This window comes from Talpa europaea (genome assembly GCF_964194135.1).
Source record: "Talpa europaea genome assembly, chromosome: 1".
Lineage (NCBI taxonomy): Eukaryota > Metazoa > Chordata > Mammalia > Eulipotyphla > Talpidae > Talpa > Talpa europaea.
The window spans coordinates 111662481-111681794 of NC_140073.1; the positions used below are offsets into that span (position 1 = coordinate 111662481).

At 41.8% G+C, this 19314-nt stretch overlaps 1 protein-coding gene across 1 annotated transcript in view; it reads right to left on the minus strand.

Annotated features, from left to right (window-relative positions):
- Nucleotides 1–9356: 9356 nt before the first annotated feature.
- CIRSR (corepressor of RBPJ and splicing regulator) overlaps nt 9357–19314 on the minus strand; it is a gene marked incomplete at its 5' end in the record, with an annotated part of 29331 nt that continues 19373 nt past the window's right edge. The window contains 3 exons of the mRNA XM_084239664.1: nt 9357–10097; nt 12245–12330; nt 13442–13548. Coding sequence (XP_084095790.1) covers nt 9416–10097; nt 12245–12330; nt 13442–13548 — 875 coding nt within the window. The 3' untranslated portion in view covers nt 9357–9415. The remainder of the gene's footprint in view (nt 10098–12244; nt 12331–13441; nt 13549–19314) is intronic.

Sequence of the window (19314 nt, forward strand, 5' to 3'; positions counted from 1 at the left end):
GGAAGTCTTAGCTTCCCAAGGCCCTCTACGAGGCAACTCAGGGGAATAAATCGCTAGAGTCAATACTCCGGAAAAGACATTTCATGCCTAAATGAAAATCTTGTTAAATGTTATTAATTTTGACTTAGAGCACACAGCAGCCCCCTGTGCCTTGTATTCCCTTATTAGGGATTCATGTCTTATCAAATATCTAATTAATCTCCTAGACATCATTTGTTCTGGCCAACTTTATCTCAGCTGGTCCACGGGGAAAACTCCAAATATTCTCCGTGACAAAGCTCCCTTGAAGATCTTTTTAATTGTCTAAATTAACTGCACCAAATTTGCATGTCAAACGGTAAAGGGCAACCTGAGATAAAATGTAAACGTTTTAAAAGCCCCCAAACTAAGCACTTGATTTGATAACTAGGCTTTTTAATGTTATGGAAGACAACTGCTCCTTTCCTTTTCAAAGACGGCTGATCTATGCAAATAGTGAATTGGAAATGCCTAGGTCCCCGCGCCGTCAAATGGCCCTCGCAGGTTATTTGAATATCAGTGGCGCTGCTTCTGAAAAGGTTCAAGGATGCTCTCTGACTTCTTTGTGATTACTCAGTGCGGCGTCTTATTCTGAAGAAAAAAAACTCAGGAATAATTAAAGGCTGGGATCAGGCCTGGGAACACATTTGGGACAGGAATCTCATTTAGACAGTCTCTTTCAAAATAAGGCACAGTTAAATTGACCAGAAGGCAATTATTGAAATGAAAATTATTTTCACTCTCTTTGTCTTCTGACCACCAACTTAACAGCCCAGTTTAAAAGAGAGGGAGAAGGAAGGAAGAGACGAAAAGAAAATTGGTAAATGAGATAATTTCGCAATTCGAAAAAAATGTTAATTTAGAAAATAAAGTACATAATTGACAGAATAAAAATATTTCTAAAAGGCTCCCCACACAATAGAAAATACAGGCAAAGTCAACCCCAATGGAAAAAAAGATTTTTTTTGATTACTGTCCGTCTTGGGAACTTGAATGGAGGTTTTGATTTTTTAGGGAAGAAAAAAAAAAATGCTGTGACGAACGCACAAAATGTTTTCTCGCAAACTCTGCGCTTGAAAAGCCAAAAGCAAAGAAGCCATAAAACATACAGCGGAGGTCTCCGGAGGGCGTTTGCCGCAGGAGGCCCGGTGGCTTCTTCCCTCTCCTCTGTTCGGTCTCCTCAACCTCGACTGCCCGGCTCTTCTTCCCCGAGTTTTTCTTTACTTTGGCTATTTTCTCTCCCAGCTGAAACACTTTATAACCCGGCCCAGCCCCTCCCCCGCGCGCCTTCTGCTGCAGGTCGGGGCTCGGGCGCAGCGGGCCGGTGCGCGTATCCCGGCCCCGGGTCCAGGCGCCGCAGGCCGAGACGGTGCCTGGCGGGTTTGGGGGTTGCGGCCCGGTGATGTGGAGGTGAGGGTGTGGTGGGGTTTCCGGAGGAATGAGGGCGCCGGGGCGTCTGTTCCAGGCAGCTTTGTTTCTTGTGGATAATAAAGGCAGATCAAAGGGCCGGGCCGCTCAGGTCCCGCTCGCCGCGCGCGCCCCTCCGCAGCCGAGTGATCAAGGCCTGCGCGCGGCCGTGCCCCGCGGGTCAGCAGACGTCCATCACCCGGCTCCCGCGGCCGGGGCGCGGGCGTGCAGCCGCCCGAGCAGAGCTCGCGGAGCCTGAACCCGGGGGCCAAACCCACAGAAAAACAGATCCCAGCCCTCCTGGCCAACTCCCGCAGCCCTCGCGGCCCCCGGGGCACCGTGGCTCCAGCGGGTGGCACCCCGCAGGGTCGTTGCAAATTGTGGAGGGCGTGCTTGGGAGGGGAGGGAGAGCCTGGAGCCCCGGACCAGCTTCGTCTCCGCCTGAGGTGGCGCCGCGGCCCCCCAGGGCCACCTCGGGGCTCCCGCGACCTGGGCGCAAGGCGGGGGCCAGGGTGCACGGTGCAGACCAGAGCTGCGGCTGCAGGCCCGTGCTGGGCTTGGGGACCGAGGCCTGGGGTGTGGGGTACAGACCCGGGCCCCGAGTGCCACTCAGGCCGGGATGAGGGGAAAAGCGATTTCGTTTCAGCGGGTTTCTTCCTGCGTCTCCGGGTCTGCAGCTTCCAGCCCCGCGAGGGAACCCAGACCAAGTTTGCCTCGGCCTTGAGCCCACTCGCTTGCCCCAGCCTACGCCCTCCCCCGGCGATTTCCTTTTCTGCCTACTTTCCGCACCCCCTTGGAATGAATTTAATCCTACCCGATGGAGAAAAAAGGAAAAAATGAAACGAGATTTTTCCCTCCCAAGGTGGGAAAGCAACATTACTTTGAAGAGATTAATCGCGCACCTGAGCGGCGTGTCTGGACATTCCGTCCAATCGCTCTAAGTCGTGTAAGACTGCATTTCTTTTTATTCAGATGGAAACTTTATTTATTTTAACTCTAATCTTATTTGCATCTATTATCTGTATTCACCACGGCTCTCTGCCACTACAAAAATGCAGATGAAGTAAATCTCACATAAATCCCGCCCATTTGTGTAATTGGTATACTAAGTGTTTATTTTAAGTGAGAATAATTTAGCTACAAATTTTCTTAAGGAATAACATTCTTAACACATTAAAAAAAACTGAAAACTCTGATTTGCTTTTATGTTTGACAGTCGCTCTTGATTCCCCTAAGAGGAGTGTGGCGAGAGCGGCTCGCTGGCGCCATCTAGAGCACCGGGCGGGGACGGCCGCTCCGTGCGCCCTGCTCCGCGCCCGCCGCGCGGGGAGACCGCAGCCGCCACGAGCCACAACCGTGCGAATCCAGCAAAGAAAAAACGAGTTTTTATATTACTGGGGGGACGGGCCCCGCTATTAGGGGACACTGCTTATCCATGGCCGGCACTACTGCTCCCAGCGAAGGGAGTCGTTTTTGGAATGCGCTCAAGGAGACTCCCACCAAAACAAAACAACGCCCGGCTTGACCCTAGACTTAGAGTGGTCGCGTCTACCACCCCTTTCAGGGCAACTTCAGGGTCTTCCAGTTCCGAGTTGAGCACGTTGGGCGCTGTCAGCGGCGACGTGGGTCCCGGGATGCGAACCCCGCAATGGGCGCAGCCTCCGCGCTCTTAGCCTGAAGACTCCGCATTCCCGACTCCCGGGCGGCGAGGCCCGCGTGGACCACCCGGGACCGATCGGAACCAAACTGGGTAAAACAGGCAACTTGACCGTCCTCCGGCCCCAGGCCCCTCCTGCAGAGAAGGGGCGCGAGGCATCCGGGGCTCCAGCCGGACCCGGGGGTGCCTGCTGCGCTCCTCGAGGCGGCCTCCTGCCCAAGGCGGGCGCTGGAAGGTTTGGGGCAGTCTAGGGGCACCGAGGGGCGCGCAGGAGCCTCGGAAGCCCTCGCCCCAGCTCTCGGGAAAGGTCCGCACTCTTTCCCCGCTCAGGCCGACCCCCTTTGTCACCACCTTTCGCCTTTTGAAACCCGAGTTTAAAATCGGATAACAGCTGGGGGCGTTGACCAATTTTCTCTCCTCCTGGGGCTTCGCCCTCCCCCCGCCGCCCCTTTCCCCTCCCCTTCCTAGTCCACTACCTCCCACCCCCACCTCAGTCCTCAGGCGTCGTGCGGTGTCGTCTTCCACTCCTTTCTTGAAAGCACCACCACCCCCCGCGCGGTTATTGTATTTCAGTCTTAAAAGCGAACACCTCCAAATGCGGCTCGCGTGGCAGCGGAGGCACCGTGGCCCGCAGCTCCGGAAACCCGCCGAGGCGCCCCGGCTCCGGCTCCCCAGGCTTGGGGCCCAGGAAACGCCGCGCGTTTCCCGGAATTCGCAGCCACCTTTGCAGCGGGTAACTCGGCTGGGTTTGTATTTGCTGTTTTAATACAAACCCCGCCACACTGCCTATTTCAAAGATGTGCTAATTACTACTTGGATAGCAGGGCGCAAAGTCCTTGTCCATTTTCCAGTACAAAGTAGGTTGCTAGAAAATTTGAAATTGCCTTTCAGCCTAAAGCTGCCTTACCTGAATGTCATAATTACAGTAATTATGTACATCCAAATTACATGCTAATTAAATTAGAATCAAATCGTTCTAAATCGAAATCAAATGAGGTAGTGAAGAATTAATCAATGACAACATAAATAGAGAGCTTCCTTCAGAGATATTTATTGTAACGATCCAAGGAGGAATTTGATCTGAAAAAGTCACCTGTTTATTTACTTTCAAATTAGTAATCAGTTATTATCCCTTCTCCATAATTTTAACCGTTCAGTGTTATTCTCACCCCCCCCTCTTTCCAGACGCTGGAGTTTATAGAAATATGTATGAGGTAAATATATACAGACAAGCCTACCTTATATGCTATTGATATAAATATATACAGTGTGTTTGCAACTCCAGTTAAGGGGGAATGTTTCTGAATGTCCGTGGGGACACATTCCTCCAGGGCCTGTTCAGTGACCGGGGAAAGAAAATCACTGAAGTTTTCAAATTGTTCCAAGAAGACCCTTCCACTCTATTCTTTTGAAAATTCACACCAGGAATTTTGCACTGTTTTGCAAACATATAACCTTTTCTGGGAGACTAAAATTTTTAAAAAGGCACAGTGAGAGGGTGTATCCCCAAGTCCGTTTTCTGGTCTGCAGACTGCGGGTAAGAGCTCTTTTCATTTTACCCCGCGAGCGAGAATTAATCAATTCCCTAAAACTCCCTTCTTCACCTGTGGAGGCCGAGCCATGAGAAAATCTGCTCTTTCTTCACTACCGACCGAGAGTCCGCCCTCCGACCTGCGCAGGCAAAACGCTGCCGAGGCCGGCGAGCTTAGGCGGGAACTGGCAGGCGAGGCGTGCAGCTGCCCCGGCGCCAGGTCCCCAGGGTGCAGCTACTGCAGCCTGGCGGAGTGGCCCGGGAATTTCTTCTGGAGGGTTAAGGCCACTTGTGTGGAGCGTGAGGGGGCTGGTACTTGACCCCCTTCTCGTTATGTTTGTGGGTGGGGAGTCCAGAGGTTCGAGATGGGCAGGAGGCACATCTCCTTAGGAGGGTGACGCACCCCCCCACCCAATTCTCAACCTTTCCATTTGGCTTGAGGTGTGTTCGGAAGGTTTCCAGTTGCGTCTAAATGAAAAGTGCCGGAGTACACAGAGTGATGTCGCCTCTAGGAAGGAGAAGGGGCAACCCCAACTCCGGAACCCCATCACCCTCGTCCCGTGCCACTCTCTACTCCACCTGCGGGTGTGGCTTCCTTGGGGTTTAGGGCAAAGTGAGCACCCAGCCCTGCACCTCCACTTTTGCCCTCCTCCTTGGGAGGGCAGAACCCAAGGGGTGGGATTTTCCGTGGGCAAAAAGCGGCTCTCAGGCAGTTTGGGCCAGAGTGTGCCTTTCTTTCCATTTACGAGCGACTCCTTCCTTGCATTTCACCCCGCGCCTTACCTTATTACTATGGCTACATTCTGAGAGTGAAGTCAAGTGTGGCGTGAGGGGAGGAGAAAGGGGGAAGGTGATGAGTATCTGCTTCCTTTCCTGTCAGCAGGAAGCGGGTTTTAGGAACCTCAGCCGGAGAGCTCTCAGCAGCAACCTCATTTCCCAAGCCCTAGACTTCCCTCGTTCTTATTTGTTCCTCACAACTTTTTAACAAGAATTTCTCCTTTTTGATCCCAAGCCCTGCAGCTATTGCATGTTTTCATCTCTTCAAGAAGTGGTAACTACCAAGGCTTTCTGAAAAGAAAGCATTAAGATTTCTTGATATCCTTCAGCTACTGAAGCTAAAACGCAGCCTTCTCCCTGATCTGAGCACAGGGCGTGAAGGAAGCGCCGCACTGACAGGCCTCCGTCGGCGTTTGGCCCGTGGTCATCAGGTAAGGGGGACAGTGAAATGGCGCAGGGGGATTCTGAAGTCTTGGAGCTTCAGTGCTAACAGATATTAAGCGTTCTGTGATAAAACTGGCAAATGCCGAGATCCCAGCAGTGTGGACTGATCTGATTCATTATGAAGCAAAGGGATCTCAGCGAAGAGCAACAAGAAAGCTCTCTCCAAGCCTTTCAGATAAAAAGCTTTCTTCAGATTAAAACCATGTGATTCAAAACAAGATCTCCATTTCACATCGCAAGGTAAACAGACCTGCTGCTCCGCTGCAGCAACCTCTGCCTATTTTGGCACATTTATTAACTGAAATTGTGACTAACTTACAACTAGATATTTAGATAAACAAGTCCTAACCTCCTAACCTGATCTTTCCTAGCCATTTTTAAATCGACAGCACCTCCTACAGGAATTAATTTGCTAGTGTTAAATTATGTTAAATGTTAAGGCAAGGAAAAAAGGGGGTGGAAAGTGCTCCCCCAAAAGTCTCTCACTGTAGTTTCAGGCCCATGAACAAATAGGAAATGTCACTAGGTGTGCCCAGATTTCTTTCACAGAATTCCTCTATGAAGACTGGCAAGAATGGCAAATACCATCAAACTTTTCCTATGGTTTTTCAAAAACTGCCACTGCTGAGCACTTTTATCTGGGCTCTTGAATCATAGATTCATTAAACTTGGAGGATTCTTCTTTGATTTTTAGTAGAGGACCCTCCAAATATACTAGCCATTCTCTTTGGTTTCTACCTTTTATTTCAAAAGCAAAAGTAGAATCATGGGCCTCCCCCGTGGCGCAGCGGTTGAGCGCTGGGTTGCGAAGCTGCCCGCGGCCTTTGCTGTGCTGGTTCGATCCCCGGCTGCTCCCCGGCCACCGGAGGAGGGTCCCACATGGCGCGCAGACCTCTCCTGCCGCCCGCTGCTCCCCTCAGCAGTGTACTTCGGTCCTCCTGCCTGCTCTGCTCCCCACTCTGGCTCTGGTGAATTCTCTCACCCTCCCGCGTTTCTGACTGTACCCAGTGCTTGTATAAACAAACAAACAAACAAAACATGCCTCTATTAAAAAAACAAATAAATAAAAAATAAAATAGATGAAATTGTGTCTTTTTTTTAAAAAAAAAGTAGAATCAGATGTCTAACAGTTCTATGTAAAAAATCACTTTCCTTTGACCCATGTCATGTAAGTATACAGAACAAGGTGAACCTTTTTGAAGCTTGTTTGTTGTCATGACCATGACTGTATGTGCAAAAGCCTTCCTTTTTTTGTTAAACTTGAAAAACTGGAATACTAGCCCTTTAGGGCTGTCTAACATCATTCGGTGCCCGAAGCAGAACAGCCAATCAACATCTTCCATGGAATTTTTCTTATCAGTGGATGGGTAAGAACAGCAACACCATTGGTAGCACTGAAGCTTTTCAATCATACAGTTCTTATGGCCACTTATTAAGTGGGCCACAATTTTATGAAAGTCAAATGAAAATGTATTTAATTTTTAATTACAGGACGCATTTCAACATTTCTCTTCATGAACATTACACTGCTTCAGAAATCCTTTACAGCATAAGTATTGCATAGGTTTTGCCATTATAAAAATTATAAAGTCTAAAAAGGCATAAGATAGAAAATAATCAGTGCAACACTGATGAACTCAAGGTGTAAATTAGCAGTCTATCAATTTCAAATGCATGCTTCCTTTTTTTAAATGAAGGGATCTTTGAGGTGCACTGCAACTTATTAAAGAATACTGTAGAAGAAATTTAAGTTCTCCCTCTTCCTCCCCACTCTTAAAAAAAAAATCTAAATAATCAAAGGGTTGCTTAGCCTTTTGTTAGCTTCTTCTAAATCAGAGGACATTAGTGTGGGTACATATATATGAGATAAAGACATATCAGACTACATAATGTGGTTTTACTTATCTGCTCCTTCATATGTACCTTCTTATTAAAGAAGTTGATTGTATGTCTCAATCCATCTAATTAATATTTGTATTATATTACATAATAGATGTTTTTAAAATGTGGAATCCTGATAACACACTCATCTCCATTATGTTTAAAGTATTTTTCAAATTGCACTTTACTTATAGTTTGAACTAAGTAATTTTTTCTGTAGTTTTCCTTTACCATAGCCTTTGAAATACAAGGTTAAACTTGTAGCTAAATTTAAATATGCCCATGAAATATATCCTGATAGTTTACAATGGCTCGTTTGTGGCATCATATAAATATTTAACCTTTAGAATTAAAATCTTTAATTGTTGTGTACCATCAGAAGAAAGGCTATCTGTGGCAGGCAGAATAATGGTTCCCCAGGGGCTCCCCTGGAGGCACAAGCGGTGGAGCACTGCAAGCTGCAGCACCGGTTCAATCCTGGCTGGCCAGCGAGGGTCCCACATGGCGAGGCAGACCTCTCCTGTCGTGCCCACTGCTCCCCTCAGCAGTGTATTTCGTCAGTCTGCCTGTGCTGTTCCAAGCTCTGTCTCTGGTGAATCCTCTCACCCTCCCGCGCATCTGGCATGTACTCTGGTTCTAGTATAAATAAATAATCTTAAAAAAAAATAAATAATGGTCCCTCAAAGATGTACATGTCTTATTCCCTGGAATCTGGAATGTGGTATTACATGACAAGGGGAAATTAAGTTTGCAGATAAATAAAGATTACTAACTAGCTGATTTTGAAATGTGGAGATTATCCTGGATTTTCCAGGTGGGTCTGATATTATCACAGGGGCTCTTAAAAGGGGAAGAGAGATGCAGAATGCCCAAGCGTCAGGGTGACTAGGTATAAGAACACTTGAGTAACCTTTGTTTTTGAAGATCAAAAAAAGGGCCAGGAGTCAAGGAATGTAGGAACTCCTGAGAAGCTGGAAGAGGCAAGCAGATTTTCCCCTAGAGCTTACAAGGGGAAATCAATCTTGTAACACTGATTTTAGCCCAATGAAACCCATTTCAGACTTCTAATCTCCAGAACTGTTAATATATTTGTGTTGTTTGAAGCTTGAGGTAATTTTTTTAAAGTAATTTGTTTTATCAGCATAGAAAACTAATAGATCACCCAAAAGTAAATAGGTTACCCTGTAGAACAGAACGCCTGAAGGGAGTTTAAAAGTCTTAAAAGATATACAGATGACTCTGTTATTTTAATTCACACCAAGGAGTTTCAAAGTGATTACTCTTTGCTTCAAGTAAAGCCAAATCTTAAAATACATTTGAATTAAGATCATAAAAATTAAGTAATATTCAAACTACTGTTAATTCTTTAATGATGTTTCTTTTTTCAGAACAAAGAAAATGTCAAGAGCCATATAGGGTTTTTATCTAGTATAGGGCACAAGAAACATTTATAGGCAGAAAGTATTTTACAGCCCCAAAACAGATTTCTTAGAAATATTTGCAAAGGTTATTCTTATGGTATTGATGTAGTTTTGTATAGTTTATAGAGATGAAAAATTAAAGGACAGTTTTTATATTAGAAAGACAATAGTACATAATTTAGCCCTTGCTAAAGGTATTCAATAAGAAAGTGGAGATCTTTTTATTCCCAGGCCATTGTCATACATGGTCTCTCTTGATTCTCTCTCTCTACTTCTGCTTCATTCTTTGTGTGTCACTCTAGTATGCTTATCTCCCGAGTTCTCTCTGTGCATTTTTTCTCCTCTGTATCTATCTGTGCCATGGCTTCTGGTGTCATTTCTTCTACTCTTCTCTTCACTGGGACTTCGCTGTGGCCTTTTTCTTATTTCTCTTTGCTTGTAACTACTGTGACTTCTGCTACGGCTTCTCCTCCTCTCATCTCTGCTCTGGCTCCTGCTGCTCTTCTCATTTCTTTCAGATCCTCTCTTTTCTGGGCTATGGTTATGGCTTCTGGCCTTTCTGTCAGAATCAGAATGGTTCCATTTGCTGTTCTCCCCAGAATTCTCTTGTTTTATAAACTTAGGCTTTTCCTTGTTACTGTAACTGCCAGGAAGTTCTTCATAAAGTTTTCTCTTCCTAGACTTGTCCTTCTTTTCAGAATCACTGTTGTTATTCCTTGAACATTTATTTTTCTTTCTTTTCTTCCCTTGTATTTTTTTTTCTTTGTAGTCACTCTCACTGCTGCTTTCCGAAGTATCACTGGAGGAGGAAGAGGAGGAGGAGGAAGAGGAAGAGGAAGAGGAGGAGGAAGAAGAGGATTTGCTTTTATGTTTTTTGTGCTTACTTCTGTTCTTCTGAAGCTTTTTCTTTTTACTATCTTTTTTCTTTTTCTTTTTTTTCTTCTCAAGTCGATCCAATTTCCTGTTATTTGAAGAAATTAGTAACAGATTATGTAAAAATAGTCCTTTCACCAATAAGCATTAAATTTGAATAAACAATATATTTTCAAAGAATAGCTTTTAAAAGTGATATTCAAATATAAATACATTATTTACTTTTTTATTTTTTATTTTTTTATAAATCTTTTTTTTTTTTTTTTATAGAGGCATGCTTTATTTATTTGTTTGCTGGTTTGTTTGTTTTGTTTATACATGCACTGGGTACAGTCAGAAGTGCGGGAGGGTGAGAGAATTCACCAGAGCCAGAGCGGGGAGCAGAGCAGGCAGAAGGACCGAAGTACACTGCTGAGGGGAGCAGCGGGCGGCAGGAGAGGTCTGCGCGCCATGTGGGACCCTCCTCCGGTGGCCGGGGAGCAGCCGGGGATCGAACCGGCACCGCAGAGGCCGCGGGCAGCTTCGCAACCCAGCGCTCAACCGCTGCGCCACCGGGGAGGCCCCATTATTTACTTTTTTAAATGATAGATCCTTTTCTTCCTTTTACATTTTAAATTACTTCAGTTGTATACATTAATTTTTAAAAAAATTTTTATTTATTTTTGCACAGAAGAACTGGGGTGTAGGCCAGAGGTACAGGGGGGTAGGGGGTGAGAGGATTCACCAGAGACAGAGTGGGGAGCAGAACAGGCAGATTCACTGAAGTACACTGTTACGGAGAGCAACAGGTGATACAGGCGAGGTCTGCTGAGCCATGTGGGTTACCTCCCTGGCCAGGAATCAAACTCAGGCTGCAGCTGGTGACAGCACTGAGCCTTAACCCAGGGAGGCCTTATTTCAGTCATACACATCAAATTTAAATAAAAAATGCATTAAATCTGTATTTCCTCAACAGTAATGATTATTAAGAAAAAACACTTTTTTATTTTATTTTATTTTTTTAAAGATTTATTTATTTATTTATTTTATTTACTTATTTATACAAGCACTGGGTACAGTCAGAAGCACGGGAGGGTGAGTGAATTCACCAGAGCCAGAGCGGGGAGCAGAACAGGCAGAAGGACCGAAGTACACTATTGAGGGGAGGAGCGGGCGGCAGGAGAGGTCTGCACGCCATGTGGGACCCTCCTCCGGTGGCCTGGGAGCAGCTGGGGATTGAACCGGCGCTGCAGAGGCTGCGGGCAGCTTCACAACCCAGCGCTCAACCGCTGCGCCACCGGGGAGGCCCAAGAAAAAACACTTTTGATGAGTCAGAATTTAAAACCGTAAGACATTAATGGTCATCCTACCCCAAAGAAAAGTTTATTACGTAAGACCACTGCAAACTCAAATATATAAGCTATAATCATATGCAAAATTAATTTTATGTATGTACTCTTTTAAAGTATGGAAATACAAATCCATGTAACTTTATCAAAATTCAGGAGCATATTCTCCAGAGACTTTGAATAAGCATACACTATATTTTTTGATACTCTTTTTGGTTATATAAAATAATCACATGCTAGTTTTCAACAATTACCTAAATATATAAAGAATTAGGAGAATTCTATTAAGGTAGTCTGAATTTATTAAGAGTACTTCACATTTTCAGAAGAATAACTTGTTTATATGGGTATGTCCCAGTTAATAAGACAAAAAAATGGTCCTGAAAAAAACTGGATCCTGTTCAGTCATCATTTGCAAAACGCCACACACTGAAAACAGCATGAGCTCCCTCTATTGGATTTAGCAGATATTTCATGGATTCTATAATCCAGAGAGTCTAACAAGATTTATATTTATCTTAAATTTAAGCATTTTTTCAGCATTCCTCATAAAATCTCACAAAATGTATAAAAAATTAAAAATGGCCTGCGATATTTTCTAAGAACAAACTGTGTGCAAAGATATACCCAATCTATTATGAAAAGCAAAATCTACATATAAATCTACATTAAATGTTCTGGAAGTACAATAATTTTGTGGCATAATCTGAGTATATAATTTTAACTCATTTTCATATTACTGAACAAAAGGCAAAACTGTGTTACTGCAGGTGAAGAATAAATCAATAAATGTGATACATTGTTTTAGAACCTTCATAAGTTCTTAAGATCAAGTTGCATATAATTCTAAGATGAAATATAAGAAATAATGTAGTTAACTCCATTAAATATATATATCTTTAATTACCTGAGAAGTTTCTGTTTCTGTTTGGTTGTTAGTGACTTTAAAAATTCAACTTCTGGATCTTCTTCACCCTCACTTGCAACATATTCCTGAGTCAACAAAGATATCATTATATCGCTAGACTACCAAGGACAAGTTAATTATCAATCCAGAAAGAAAACATTTACAAATAAGAGATTTTGTATTGGGCACATATTGTAGATGAGTATATACTGTGAATTGGCAAGATGGGGAATTCAAATTTTTTTTGTAGTCTACCTGCCAACAAGGATAAGAATGCACTTAAGAGTTTGCTGGCATCAAAATTAATGTTATCTCAATAAGAAAATCTATTAGGAAGAGGACAATTAAGAAACACAGATAAAACATTTATAGCATGACTTCTACTCTCTAAGTTTGATTTAAAGATTTATGGTTTAAATATTTTATTTTTTGTTGAATGAAATATTAAACATAATAAGATAATGACCCTTATGGTAAGGCCAAAGCATCCACTATTTTAGCCTTTGTAGTTTCAACAGTACATTTCAAACATGATAATTAGTTTATATCAAATATATCAAACAGTACAAAATATTATAGAGGTTATATAATTTCTAGCAAAGTTTGAAAACCAATGTGCCTCTTTTCAGTGCAGCACAAGTTTACATTAGTGGGAGTCTCAGTTTTAATCTTGGCTCTGTCTGAGATTAACCTTAGAGAAACATAACCTTAGAGAAATTACTAAACTTCTCTGGGCTCTAGTTCCTCATCAACTAAAGTACATGGTTTGCATTAGGATATCCACAGCCCTTCAAATGCAATCAATCACCTTCTGGATGTATTTACATTTTAATAAACTAAGTTTTGAATATCTTCTATAATTTTTATACCCTCTCCCCATACATTCTATTTAATGTCACTTCAGGGGTAAGTTGGAAGGAAAGAAAAAATAACAACCTTATCACCAGTTTGGTTACATTTTATCCACACATAAGTCCGGAGGAACAGTTCATTTATTAAAATATAGGTTTTAAAAACAACTTCTTATTTAGGTTAAAATAATAAAAAAGCAAAACTAAAATACATTTTAGGCATTTTCCTTGCTCTATCTTACTTTCCTATGGATATATGCATATTTGAAAACATTAAGTAGCAATTCACAGGCAATCACATTTAGATTTATAGACATTTTCAGCTTACTGATAAAAAGATCATTACCTGTGATGGATCATTTACGGTCAAGTTTCTCCCCAGTACATTTCGTTTCAGTGCAAACCCACTGTTTCTCATCTCCGCTATTAGCTCCGAGGGGTGCATAGATGGCCCTGTTCACAAAAATCACAGTTTGAATGTATCATTTATATCTCTCTACCTTTTTTGGACTCCACAGTAGGAATGCAGTTGAAGCTTTGTTAAGTAAAATCACAGCTAAATCAACTCAATAATCTTCTGCTGAGCAAATAATCAGATATGATTTTCTAAAACAGCAGTCTGGAGATTCAGAATAGAAAATAATTGCATTTTTCTTTACGTGCTAGGGGATTCTCTTATGTAACTTTGTGATATTGAAAAAGATACATTTAGGTGTTATCTACTTGGCAGTTTTTAGTATAAAATCAAAGCAAAATGATAAAAAACAAACTTTCAATAGTTACTCTAATTCTAAATTTAAAAGCATTACTTTTAGAGTTATGCAGTTTATTCACCTGGCTTCCAATTCAAATTCCTCACCCTTATTTATTAAATATCAGTATCAACTATATTGCCACTTGGTTGCTAATTATCAACAACACACGCACATTTCCATACACACGTGTACTATAGTTAACAATAAAGAACTTTAGTTTATCTCTCATATATATGGATTTTGAAATTTCTAGTTATTAGTTTGGGGTTGGTGACAAGCGGTTTTAAGCTGGCTACAGGAGGTATGTATGTGGTAATTTTTTTTAAGGGTTTATTTATACATACAAGAACTAGGGTACAGGCCAGAGGTGCGGGTGTGTGTGTGTGTGTGTGTGTGAGAGTGTGTGTATGTGTGTGTGTGAGAGAGTGAGAGAGCGAGAGAGCGAGAGAGAGAGAGAGAGAGAGACAGAATTCACCAGAGACAGAGTGGGGAACAGAACAGGCAGACGTACTAAATTACACTGCTGAGGGGAGCTGAGGGTGAGTCAGGAGAGGTCTGCTGCGCCATGTGGGTTGCTCCCTGGCCCGGGATCAAACTCATGCTGCAGTGGCTGCGGATAGCTTCATAGGTTGTGTCTTAACCCCTTGAGCCACCAGGGAGGCCCTGTGATAAATTTTTTGCAAACTTCTTTCGCCACATTTGCAAAGTCCCAAAGCTTTGCAAAACAAGCTTCTTTTTGATCATATAATATGTACTGAAGGTGAATGACACGTTTAAGAGATAAAATTAAAAAAATTTAAACGTTTGCCTCTTCCCTCAAACATTATTATATTTACATAAGATAGGAGCAATTCTTCCCTCTTTCGTCTACTCCGGTTTCATTTTGTTTTCCCTGCATAAAGCAAATAATGACAATATATTATAAAGTTTCTGGCCTAAATCAGCTACACTTGTTTAAGTGAAATACACTGAATGATGTGTCTGGAACACAAGGAAGAATGACGCAGTTCCTAATGACAAGGACTTCACAATGTAGAGTGGTGAATAGAGAAACATTCAGGAACTGATTCTCTAGTTTGTGATTAAATACTTTATGTATTAAGTTTTTTCACTGCTTTATTGGCCTTTTATTTTATATATATACATATATATATGGTCTTTATATATAGGTAGGTTGAATGTGTGTGTGTGTATATATATATACACACATTCGACCCACATGTTACCATAAAAACATAAGCAATTGAGTTTCAATCTGTTTACCAGTCAAAGAGTATCTCTGATAAAAAGTTTGGTCACAAAAGTTAAGTGTAAGGGCCTCTCCGGTGGCACAGCGGTTGAGCGCTGGGTTGTGAAGCTGCCCGCAGCCTCTGCAGTGCCAGTTAGATCCCCGGCTGCTCCCCGGCCACTGGAGGAGGGTCCCACATGGCGCGCAGACCTCTCCTGCCGCCCGCTGCTCCCCTCAGCAGTGTACTTCGGTCCTTCTGCCTGCTCTGCTCCCCTCTCTGGCTCTGGTGAATTCACTCACCCTCCCGTGCTTCTGACTGTACCCAGTGCTTGTATAAATAAATAAATAAATCATTTTTAAAAAAAGTAGTTTCTCCCTCTTTTAAAAAAAAAAAGTTAAGTGTAAGTCTCTTATTAGACTATAGGCTTTATTTACCATTCTATTCCTATTACTGTGAACTATTGAAAGCTGGCTCTAGGTATTAGGAAGATAATAAGAAAAATTATTATTACAGGGGAGTTATTAATGATGTGATGCTTTACTGAGAAAAAAATCTTATTTAATTTAAAGCAAAACAATATAAAGCAGCATCTTCATTTCATTTGACATTGATATTTATTTTATAGTAAAGGATGTTGTTTTTCTTTTACACAAGATATTTCATTCCTATGAATTACTTTAATGATTTTTTAATTGTTATAATTTGGTTGATAATATTGATAATAAGATCTTAGATAAAAACTGAATTTTAAATATTAATACTGGCTGCCTCAAAATGGCATAAAAGTGTTTAAAAAATTAGCTTTAAATTAATTATAGAATTCTCATTTTGATGGCTTCTCAAATTTTACACGGAGGAACATAATTTTATAAAATAGGAGATGTCTCTTCTGGAGGGTCAAAACTAATTTCCTTGTCAACAACTTTTTTGTATGTCAAATGAATTCAGAAAGCAAGCACACTAAGAGTTAGGATAAAAAGCACTCCAGTATAGAAAGGGCCAAAGTGCTTGCCCATTAGAAGAGGTTAGTAATTTCATCAAAAGATGGGTGATTTTAATAAAATGTTTTAGAAAACATGTTTACATTTTTAATACAGTACTTTCAACTACTTCAAGGAAATGATCTCTTTCCCCAGACTGACAGAATAACAGATTATGAAACAAACATTATTAGTCTTCTAGCAATTTTTTTTTTGTCCTCTAGCATTATATATTCTCCAAAACCGCAAATGAGGTATGTGTAGTACATATATTTAACATACACTTCTACTATGTAAGACTGAATATAGTGCCTAGTTAAGTATCTGACAACAGTACTCAATGGTAATAATGATATTTTTTATCAGTAGCTATAAAACTTTTATGATTATTTTATAATATATTTTTCATTATTAAAAAAATACTCAGTGAATGGAAACAACAAAAGTTGGAGAGGATGTAGAGAAAAAGTAATACTCCTCCATTGTTGTACGAGTGCATTTTGGTGCCTCTATGGAAAAAAAGTATGGAGATACCTTTAAAAAATAAAAATGCAAAGCCCATATGACCTACCAATACTTCTACTAGGTATTTACCTGAAGAATATGAAAACTCTAATATGAAGAGACTTACACACTCCAATGTTCAGGGTAGCACTTTCCTCAACTGCCAAGTCATGGAACCAATCTAAGTGCCCATCAACAGAAAACTGGATAAAAAAATTGTGGAATATATACCCAATAGAAAACTACTCAGCTATTTACAAACATTTTAACCCTCCGGGATAAAATGGATCAACTTGAGGTAATTATGCTAAGTAATCCAATGTCTAAAGCAAGTCAGAAAATGAAAGACAGACATTGGATTGTGTCACTCATCTGTGGAGTACAAATAACCAAAAAACCACCCTGGCAAAGCCCAGAAAAAGCAATTCTTAGGCTCTGTGAAAAATATACTGGTTGCCAGGGGGAAGGACGAGAGAATAGAGACACTAGCTCAGGATTTTGGTGAAGGGTGAGTGAAGTAACCCCAAAGTTATACAGACATGTAACTAACCAATTGGCACATTAAAAAAAAAACATTTTCAAGTAGCATTTTTCAAAATCCAGCCTTATTCACACACTTTTTGTAATTCACCATTTTATCACCAAAATCTCTGGGTTTGGATGATGTGACAAGTCAGGTTTAACTAAGATATATTTAGCAAGATATCTTTACACTTTCATGTTATTTTGACATTGGCTATGTAGAATTAAATTGACATGAGTTCTCTCTGAGAACTCAGTTTAATTGATATAATAGATTACACATATATGTTGAAAAATGGATTTTTACAAACATGTTCAAATGCAAAATGACTAATGTATGGTACCTTAATACTTTGTTTTTTTTTTTAAAGATTTATTTTTTTATTTATACAATAGCTGGGGTACAGGTCAGAGTGCAGGAGGGTGAGAGGATTCACCAGAGACAGAGTGGGGAGCAGAACGGGCAGACAGACTGAAAGCACTGCTGAGGGGAGCAGCAAGTGAGTCAGGAGAGGTCTGCTGCGCCATGTGGGTTGCTCCTTGGCCAGCTGGGAATTGAATTCGTGCTGCAGTGGCTGAGGATAGCTTCACAGGTTGCGTCTTAACCCTTGCGCCATCAGGGAGGCCCTGGTTCATATATCTCTTAAGTCTCTTTTAATCTAAAAATATTTACCCACCTTTTCCATAAGTCTTCCCTTATTACCAACTATTTGTTGAAAGAAACTGGGATGTATGTCCTATGGAATTTCCCAGATTTTGGATAATGATGTCATTTAATATATCCATCAATATATTATGACCCCAGTGCTCACTTCGGCAGCACATATATAATATATTATGACCCCTGAAAACAAACACATTCTGGCTAATGGACTAGATTAAGGAAAAAAGGCTGAGAGGGCCTCCCTGGTGGTGCAAGGGATTAGGACACAACCTATGGAGTTATCTGCAGTCACTGCAGCACAAGTTAGATCTCCAGCCAGGGAGTTACCCACATGGCGCAGCAGACCTCTCCTGTCTCGCCCACTGCTCCCCTCAGCAGTGTATTTCAGTCAATCCACCTGTTCTGTTTCCCATTCTGTCTCTGGTGAGAGGGGAGACACACCTCTGGTCTGTAACCCAGTTCTTGTATGCATAAATAAATCTTAAAAAAAAAAGAAAAAGAAAAAAGGCTGAGACTTCAACCTGGTATTGATGCTGTTTTCACCATGTATTTACTGTAGTCATAGTAGCAGTAGTATGGCCTTAAATGAGTTTGTTTAAAAATAAACCCTCAAGCATTATCACAAATAAAATGATTCTTATTCCCATGAAAGTATCATCTTCTGCTCTCTTTCATAAAGTTAAATTGACTCTATCTAGTGAATAAGCCACTCCCTGTCACTAAATGTAAAAAGAATGTTTAGAGACACTAGTTACAGTGTGCAATCGAGGAGATCGACTGGGAATTATCAAGAATTATCTCATGCTTATATTTGATTCCTAATATTACCTAACCTTTTTACTTTTAAGAAAGCTATCTTAAAAAAAGATTTAACAAGGGGACACAGTGGGAACATGCAGCACAAGTCTCAGGGAAAAAGTGAACAAAGCTATTAATAAAGTGTGTGGGTGATTTTTATTTATATAGATGGGAATGTTTTATGTATGATTTTCTAAAGGTTATGCAAGAACCAACTGTACTGAATTGTAATAAAACTGCTCCATACTGGGAATTTTCCTGACGCACTGCCAGTTCATCTTAGTGGAGGCTGGAAACAATAGTGTTTCTTATTGCCCTTATCCCAAGTTCATACTAAAGACAGCTATTTTTATCGCTCTTAAAAAAATACAATGTAAAGGAAAAATTAAACATTTAATTTTAGTCTATGTGTCTGGAAAATATACAAAAGCAAGGAAAGACGAAACTGCTCTTACTGTATGCCAGTAAAAAACACTTTATTAAAAACAACTTTGCCTAAGGGCCTCCCCGGTGGCGCAGCGGTTGAGCGCTGGGTTGCGAAGCTGCCCGCAGCCTCTGCAGCGCCGGTTCAATCCCGGGCTGCTCCCCTGCCACTGGAGGAGGGTCCCGGCCACCGGAGGAAGGTCCCACATGGCGTGCAGACCTCTCCTGCCGCCCGCTGCTCCCCTCAGCAGTGTACTTCGGTCCTTCTGCCTGCTCTGCTCCCTGCTCTGGCTCTGGTGAATTCTCTCACCCTCCCGCGCTTCTGACTGTACCCAGTGCTTGTA